This window comes from Merops nubicus, unplaced genomic scaffold, assembly GCF_000691845.1.
Source record: "Merops nubicus isolate BGI_N331 unplaced genomic scaffold, ASM69184v1 scaffold19199, whole genome shotgun sequence".
Lineage (NCBI taxonomy): Eukaryota > Metazoa > Chordata > Aves > Coraciiformes > Meropidae > Merops > Merops nubicus.
In genome coordinates, this window is record NW_008631889.1 from 3676 (window position 1) to 11283 (window position 7608).

Genomic DNA, 7608 nt, shown 5'->3' on the forward strand with positions numbered 1-7608 from the left:
CCCCTTCATCTGTTTTCATTCACACTCCTGATTCTTGTTGCTACACTTCTGAATCAGGTTCTAAACTCCTTCTGGGGAACGTAAGTGATAAACTCTGTTTGTGTTCAGCTTAAGGAGCATTTTTTATCCTCCCAAACATGAATTTCGATCTTAATTATCTGACAGTGTCTCTTTTTTTTCCCATTTTATGTTTTTTTGAGCTTTGGCAAGTGGCAGTTTTATTTTCCAAGCTGCTGGTGCTTTGAGTCTGCCCCTTTTTTTCTTCAAGCTGCTGCTTGGGCTGCCTTTAAGGAGTAAAACTTCTGTCAAAGCAAAGCAAAGGCCCCCATGGCTAACTGGATAATAGATTTGCAAACAGTGGCTGATAAATGATGAAGGTTAATTGCCAAATCCAGGCTGCTGTGGATCTGGTGAAGGTTTGGTGCATTCATTTCTGGGAAGGTGAAACTGGAGCAAGCTGGGTGTCTACCAGAAAATGGAGCTTACTGGCCAAAGGCTTTTCTCAAAGCATCTGATATATTCAGCTATATTTTTTTAATGTAGATTTTTTTTTTCCTTGCTGCTTTCTAAGGTTTTTGACTGCTGGGTTTGATTAAATGGAGATCCAACTTTCCTGTGCCCAGCTTGAAGGGGTTGGATTGTGTGTTCCTTGCCTTCATTTTGTTCTTCAAGCTGTTGAATTTTGCCAGGAGTGGTGAGGAAGCTGCTCCCGATAGAAAGGGGCAACAATGACTCTGTAAAGCTGCAGAAGAGGCCTGGAGCTTAATCACAGCCAAATAGCTTTTGAATAAATCTTAAGCACCAATCTGCAGGCACAGATTTCTGCAAGAAAAGGCAAATTACTGGATGGGGACAGAATGATTTCCTCCTGCTCCTGGGCTGGGTCTGTAAAGGAGCTGAGAAAATAGAAACCAGCCCTTCCATCTCTCAGAGCTATGGTTTAACCACAAGACTCTTCCAGAACAAGCACTAACTTGATGATTTTCACTCATTTTTTTTTACCTAGAGCTCCTTCACCTGGCAAAAGAAAGACCCCAGACTGACACTGCTGTGGCCAGGAGGCTGGTGAGCCGGGCTTTGGGTTTGAAGCACAAACAAGAGGGTGGCTCAGGCACCGACCTGCTCCTGCCAGAAAACTTGGACCAGGAAGATTAAACCATCTCAGCTGAAAAAAAAAAGATGTATAGATGAGCATGGCTGTGCTATTAAACTGCATGCAGAACAGTGAGTGGCCACGGGGATGTTCTCTTGGAGGTTAGCACCGTCTTTTCTGAAGTTGGGGAGGGGAAAAGTTTGCTGTTTAATGAGCCCTAGAGCTCCAGAGGGCTGCTGCCAGCTCTTCAGGACAGAGAGCAGCTCCCCTGCTCTGTTTCCAAGCCTCTGTGGCACTTGCAGTGAAGCTGCTTACAGAAAAGCCTGCTCTGGAATTAAAAGAGGCATTTGAGGAAGAGAATTGTATCTTGTTGGTCAAAATTCAGCTGTAAGCAGAGCAGAGCACCTGCAGGAGCCAAAATACCTGTTTAATGTTGATCTTTGTTGTCTTGTTGTTGTTAAAATATCCCCCAAAACAGAGGAGCAGTGAGTGCAAAGTGAGTTTCAGAGTTTTTCCTTATTTACCTAAAGAGCCTGACTGGCTTCCTTGCACTGTTAGCAAGGAAAGTTGGGGTGCAAACTAGGAAAAAAATCCCAGAACTTGCCAGTTCTGATTTGCCCAGAGCCTGGTGTTAAGAGATGATGTTGTAGCAGCAGCAGTAGAGCATCCAACACATCTCAGACTCAGCTTTTGCTCCACTCTGGCATCTGGAGAACAAAACGAGTTTCCAGCATCCAGTAGGCTACAAACCTTTGCTAGATGCCACCACCTGAGCCACTGGATAAATGACAGAAAGACTCTGACAGGCATTAGCAAAAGACTTCTGGATTTTTCAAGCCTCACAACATCCCTGTGAGGTAGGTTATGGAGAGCACAAGTTAGATGGAGCCAGTTTCCATCCCCCTGTGGATAGAAACCGTCGGGTTTGAGAATTCCATGAACTTTGGAGAAGTCTTCCATACCAACACAGAGGGAGGGATAAAAAACCCCTTGAGTACCAGGAATTATGAACGAGGCCCTCAGCTTTCAGGGAGCAGAAATACACAAATGGCATGTCAAACATTTATTTCTGGGTAAAACATCTTTTATTCAAGTAGCTGTTTCTGAAAAACCTGTAGCGACGCGTGTCCTCAAACAAACAGAGGAGCACACTTAGCACCATTGTGAATTGATTGTGTGTGAAACACAACTTACACAGGTGGGGCTGGGCCAGCACAGGGCTGGATCCCCCGTGGTGAAAGCCAAGAAGTTCTCCCTGTCAGGTACAACGATGACACGACGCCTTAACTAAACCCATCCTCGAAAGAAAAGCCAATGATGTCCAGCTTTGAAGGTGGTATTTGGATGCACGTGGAGCTGTTGGGTGACTAGCTTATTGTCTCGTGGAAATTCACAGCCCTGGGGACTCGTCAGGAGATCTGCAAAGTCTTCTAGATGCTCCAAGGAGCCCTGATGCACTGGTAGGAAACAGTCCCGCATCAGCCGCTCCCTGGAGAGGTGGTGTCAGGAGCTGGTGGTTGGACACCCCAGGGCTGTTGCAGTATTAAATGACACCTTATCCTGTTCTGCTCAGAAAAAGCTGCTCCAATTGTTGTTTCTTTTCTTCCTTTACCTGTATTTCTTTGCTAAAATGGAGTAAGGGCAGGGCAGTGGCTGAGGATCTGCTGGGTTCAAGCAGCGGCATCACGTTCGCCTCAATGGTGCGTTCAAGCTTGAGTCAAAGAGCTTAAGAGAAACCAAGATTAATGCCTCGAAGAAACTGAGCAGTAAAGGCAGATTTGGGTCGTTGGTAGCCAAAAAAGAGTCAAGTTGTGCCTGCTGCAGCCTTGGATCTACGTCTGGCCACAGAGGTGGTGCTGCAGAGTGGAGGGAGAAGGTTGGGAGGGTGGGCGAAGGTTGGGAGCCAAGCAGAGCTCACTCCTGACCACCTCAGTAGTAGGGACTGGAGTGACAAGAGCCACGTGGTCTGAGCAGCTGAACTGGGAAGGAAGGCGCCTTGAGGAAATAATTTACCTTGCTAATTGAAGAGTTTGATTGATGGCTTGATTTTCTTTGGTGCAGTGGTTAGGGAAGTGAGCGAAGCAGGAGACCTCGCTTCTTTAAATAGTGGGGTGGGAGGTGATGCTGCTCTATCGGGTGGACACCTTGTTATTTGTGAGTCCAGTGAAGTGATCAAACTTCTGCTCCGTTTCCTCGCTGAAGGAGCCACCTGGGGAGGGCACAGAAAGAGCAGAAGGTTGAGGAGGAGGCAGCAGAGGCAGCTGGAGAACACGCCGGGCTCGTGCCTCATCCACAAAAGAGGCTGTGGAAAGGAAGGGCTCAAAGAGACTACTAGGAGAGCAAAGAGTTTCTTTGGCTAATTAATTTAAGCATTAATTACATCTTACCATAACTGGAAGCCCAGGAGTAGTGGAGTTGGAAGCCTAGACTGCAAACTACCCCTGATTTCACTGCTGGCCTCTACTGCTTAAAAAAAATGAGGTGATGACTACCAGGAGCTGTGGAACATCCTCCTCCTTGAGGCCAGGGGCAAGTGGCTTCTGTTTAGTCATCTTCCATAGGCCCATGCCCTGACTTTGGGCTAATTCAGAGAGAATAAAAGCTAAATCCATTTATTTTTAAAGAGAAATACTTGCAAGCTCAGCTGGTGAGCCCATCCAACACTTCAGTGCCTCTTCTTGAACTTAGGTTGAAATCTGAAGTGTGACAGAAGACAAGTATTTCTTGTTAAAAAAACCCCAAAAAAATAATGAGGAAAAATCTGGTATATGGATTTTTTTTTTCCCCAGGAAAAACACTCCTTGAAGAACCTCAGCCAGCTCTGGAAATTGTCTTCACTACTTGGTTATATTTTGAGGTTGACTGGCAGTGGCTGTTTAGTTTCTGGGTTAAAACTAATTTATCTTACAAAGCCACCAACTCATCTTGAAATGGTCTTGACCACTGTTAATGGAGATTTAAATCAGTTGGGCCTTTCAAGCCCAAGAAAAGCAATTCCAAATGACAATGTCTTACATGTGTCCAAGAAACCAGGCAGTTTTCCCTCCTCTTGGAGGGCCAGCAGAGCATTTCCCTTGCTGGGTTGAGCAGAGGGCTCTTCTCCACTGCTCTGCTCCTTGGCTTCTCAAGAAAAGAGCAGCTCTGGGCTCTGAAGAAGGTGGGTCCCAGGCTGGCAACCACCAGAACCTGGGAAGAAGGGTCTCAGGAGGGAAAAACACTCGTTTCCTTGTAGAAGACAGAGCTGGAACATCTTCTTGTCCCCTTCCCACCAAGCCTGAGGGATTTCTTCCACATCTTGCCCAGGGAGCTGTGGTACCAGTGCTGGGCTCACTGCTCCAGCAGCACATAGGAGGCAGCACCAAGTCACAAACTGTCCCACCCCACCCTGCAACAGAGACACTTTGGTGTCTGCCTTTGAACAGTCCACACCACGGGTGGGGTTTGGGCTCAGGATCTTTCCAAGCATGTACAGAGCCAGTGACAGGGTCTCATCATAGAATGGTTGGGGTTGGAAGGGACCTCTCAGGAGATCATCTAGGTGGGTGTTGAAAGTCTGTGGAGAAGGAGACTCCACAACCTCTCTGGGCAGCTCTGTCACCCTCACAGGAAAGTTTCTCCTCATGCTGAGGTGGAACTTCCCACGTTCTCCCTTAGACCCATTATTCCTTGTCCTGTTACTGGGCACCACCAAAAAGTGCCCATCCCCTTCCTCTTGACACCCACCTCAGATATTTATAGACATCAATAAAATCCTCTCTCAGCCTTTTCAAGACTGAACAGTCTCAGTTCTCTCAGTCTTTCTTCACAGGAGAGATGCTCCAGTCCCTGAATCATCCTCAAAGCTCTCTTAGACCCTCTCCAGCAGATCCCTCTTTCCTGAACTGGGAGCCCAAACCTGTAGACAGCATTCCAGGTGTGGTCTCACCATGGCAGAGAGGGATGAGAACCTCCCTAGACCTGCTGGCCACACTCATTGAGACCATTTGCCCTCTTGGCTACCAAGGCACATTAACCCAGGGATAACTTCCTGCCCCCTAGGACCCCAAGGGCTCTCTCCACGGAGCTGCCTTCGAGCAGGACGACCCCTGATGAACAACCCTGGGGTTGTTCAGGGCTCCCCAGCTGGTGAGGGGCAGGATGTGGCCCCAGCAGCAGCCCCCTCACCTATGTGGCAGTTGTACATCCTCAGTTCTCTCAGTCTTTCTTCACAGGAGAGATGCTCCAGTCCCTGAATCATCCTCAAAGCTCTCTTAGACCCTCTCCAGCAGATCCCTCTTTCCTGAACTGGGAGCCCAAACCTGTAGACAGCATTCCAGGTGTGGTCTCACCATGGCAGAGAGGGATGAGAACCTCCCTAGACCTGCTGGCCACACTCATTGAGACCATTTGCCCTCTTGGCTACCAAGGCACATTAACCCAGGGATAACTTCCTGCCCCCTAGGACCCCAAGGGCTCTCTCCACGGAGCTGCCTTCGAGCAGGACGACCCCTGATGAACAACCCTGGGGTTGTTCAGGGCTCCCCAGCTGGTGAGGGGCAGGATGTGGCCCCAGCAGCAGCCCCCTCACCTATGTGGCAGTTGTACATCCAGATGCGCTGCCCGTCGTAGCGGCTCCTGCACTTCATCACGTTGTTGGAGTAATCAGACTCAGCCACTTCATAGTTTGGGTTGATGACAACCTAGGGAGAGGTGGAGAAAGGTGGCATCAAGCTCCTTCAGACTGAGACAGAATTGGCTTTTTCATTACTCCACAATATTGAACAGGAAAAAACTCATTTGTTGACAGACAAACTATTTGATTAAAGCCAGATTAAGATCACACCTTCTCCTGTGCACCCAAGTTACACCCTCAAACACCTTCTCTACTTTCACACAGTAGTACTGCAGACAAAAAGAATTCCTCTTTCCTTCACTGCTCCAGTTAAGCAGCTGGTTTTAGACCCAAAGAACTCCCCCCACCTGCCCCTGGGCACAGCCTGAACTCCTCCCACCAACACAAACCCCCCACCAAAGAACTCCTCCCACCAACACAAACCCCCCTGCAGAGTCCCCAGGGGAGGCAGTGTTGCTGGCAAACAGCTCAAGAGCCCAGCTCGAGACAACAGTGGGATGCTGGAAGCATTAAGGTTGGAAAAAAGCTCCCAGATCATCAAGTCCAACCATCAACCCAACACTAGTGTGATCACTGATGTCCTGAAGTAACGCATCCACAGGTTTTTGGACCCCTCCAGGGCTGGGGACTCCAGCACCTCCCTGGGCAGCCTGGGTCAAGGTCTCAGCACTCTGCCAGGAGAGAAATTCTGCCTCAGATCCAACCCAAACCTCCCCTGGGGCAACTTGAGCCCATTGCCTCTTGTCCTATCACTGGCTACTTAGGAGAAGGGACAAACCCTCACCTCATTCCATCCTCCTGTCAGGAGCTGTGCAGAGCCAGAAGGTCTCCCCTGAACCTCCTGCAGACTAAACCCCCCCAGGTCCCTCAGCTGCTCCTCACCAGCCATGTTCCCCAGAGCCCTCCCCAGCTTCGTTGCCCTTCTCTGGACTCACTCCAGCCCCTCAAGGTCTTTCTTACCCTGTAGCACCCAAAACTGACCCCAGCCCTCAAGCTTTAAGACTATCACCTCTAAGCTGTGGTTACTGGCCCTGATTTGTCCTCCTGGTGGGCGATTACCTTCCGGGTATCCTGGGAACATCATCTCTTTGCAATGAGAAGTTTATGGGAGCTGTACAAATCAATCACATAGTTCTAGGTCCTGGCATCCCTAAGGGGTTAGATGAAACAGTCAGGGGGACCCCAGCCCCTGGGGGTACCTGGAAGAGGTAGTCTCCTGGTGGGACGTCGGTGACGTCGATCCACTGGCAGTCGATGTCGTGGCGGTACACGTCCCAGCAGCCCACTGTGATCCCCTGCTCTCCAAAATTGGCACACTCGTACTGCTTCTGCACGTCTGCACGAGGGGAAGGCACAGGGTTCAGCCCAGGGGGGGCAGTTTCCCACCCCCGGGGGGGCAGTTTCCCACCCTAGGGCACGGGGAGTTGTTCTCCAGGTCCTGCGGCTGGGGATGAGCTGCAGGGATGGTGCTTTGGATGGGATTTGTGCACCAGCATCTTCCTCAGTGTCTTCTACTGATACACACCCAGTGCTGAGCTGCCCAGGGGAGCTGCCACCCTCCTCTAACCTCACCCACGTGTGGGGGCGTGCAGAAAATGCACAGTGAGGTTTCCAGAGCAGCTCAGAGGAAGGAGGGGAGGTCTGAGAACCTCTCCCCTGTGGGGCCTTCAGGGATTCCCTTACCCCTGGAGACACCACCCCACTCACACATAACCCTGGGACTGGTTTTTGGCTCCTCACAGGCCACCTTCTAGACCTGCTTTGACAGCATCTGTCCCCTGCATGGGGACAGGAATAAATCCCCAGCACAAGGGGCTCTGGCAGATCTACCTGCTTCACATTCCGTGTCCTCCAGGCAGAAGCTGGCCTTGTGTCCTTCAGCCACCTTGGTCCCGTTGAGGTT

At 50.0% G+C, this 7608-nt stretch overlaps 2 protein-coding genes across 2 annotated transcripts in view; one reads left to right on the forward strand and one right to left on the reverse strand.

The window, feature by feature from the left end:
* The window catches only part of R3HCC1 (R3H domain and coiled-coil containing 1), a gene marked incomplete at its 5' end in the record, with an annotated part of 4261 nt that extends 3106 nt beyond the window's left edge, over positions 1 to 1155 (forward strand). Inside the window, one exon of the mRNA XM_008947752.1 lies at positions 1007 to 1155. Within this exon, the coding sequence (XP_008946000.1) occupies positions 1007 to 1155 (149 nt within the window). The remainder of the gene's footprint in view (positions 1 to 1006) is intronic.
* A 2067-nt stretch (positions 1156 to 3222) lies between these two features.
* LOC103780104 (lysyl oxidase homolog 2-like) lies at positions 3223 to 7608 on the reverse strand (the record flags this gene model as incomplete). The annotated part of the gene is made up of 4 exons (XM_008947753.1): positions 3223 to 3302; positions 5661 to 5772; positions 6905 to 7041; positions 7536 to 7608. Coding segments are annotated over 4 exons (402 nt in total), but the record flags the coding sequence as incomplete, so codon positions are not given.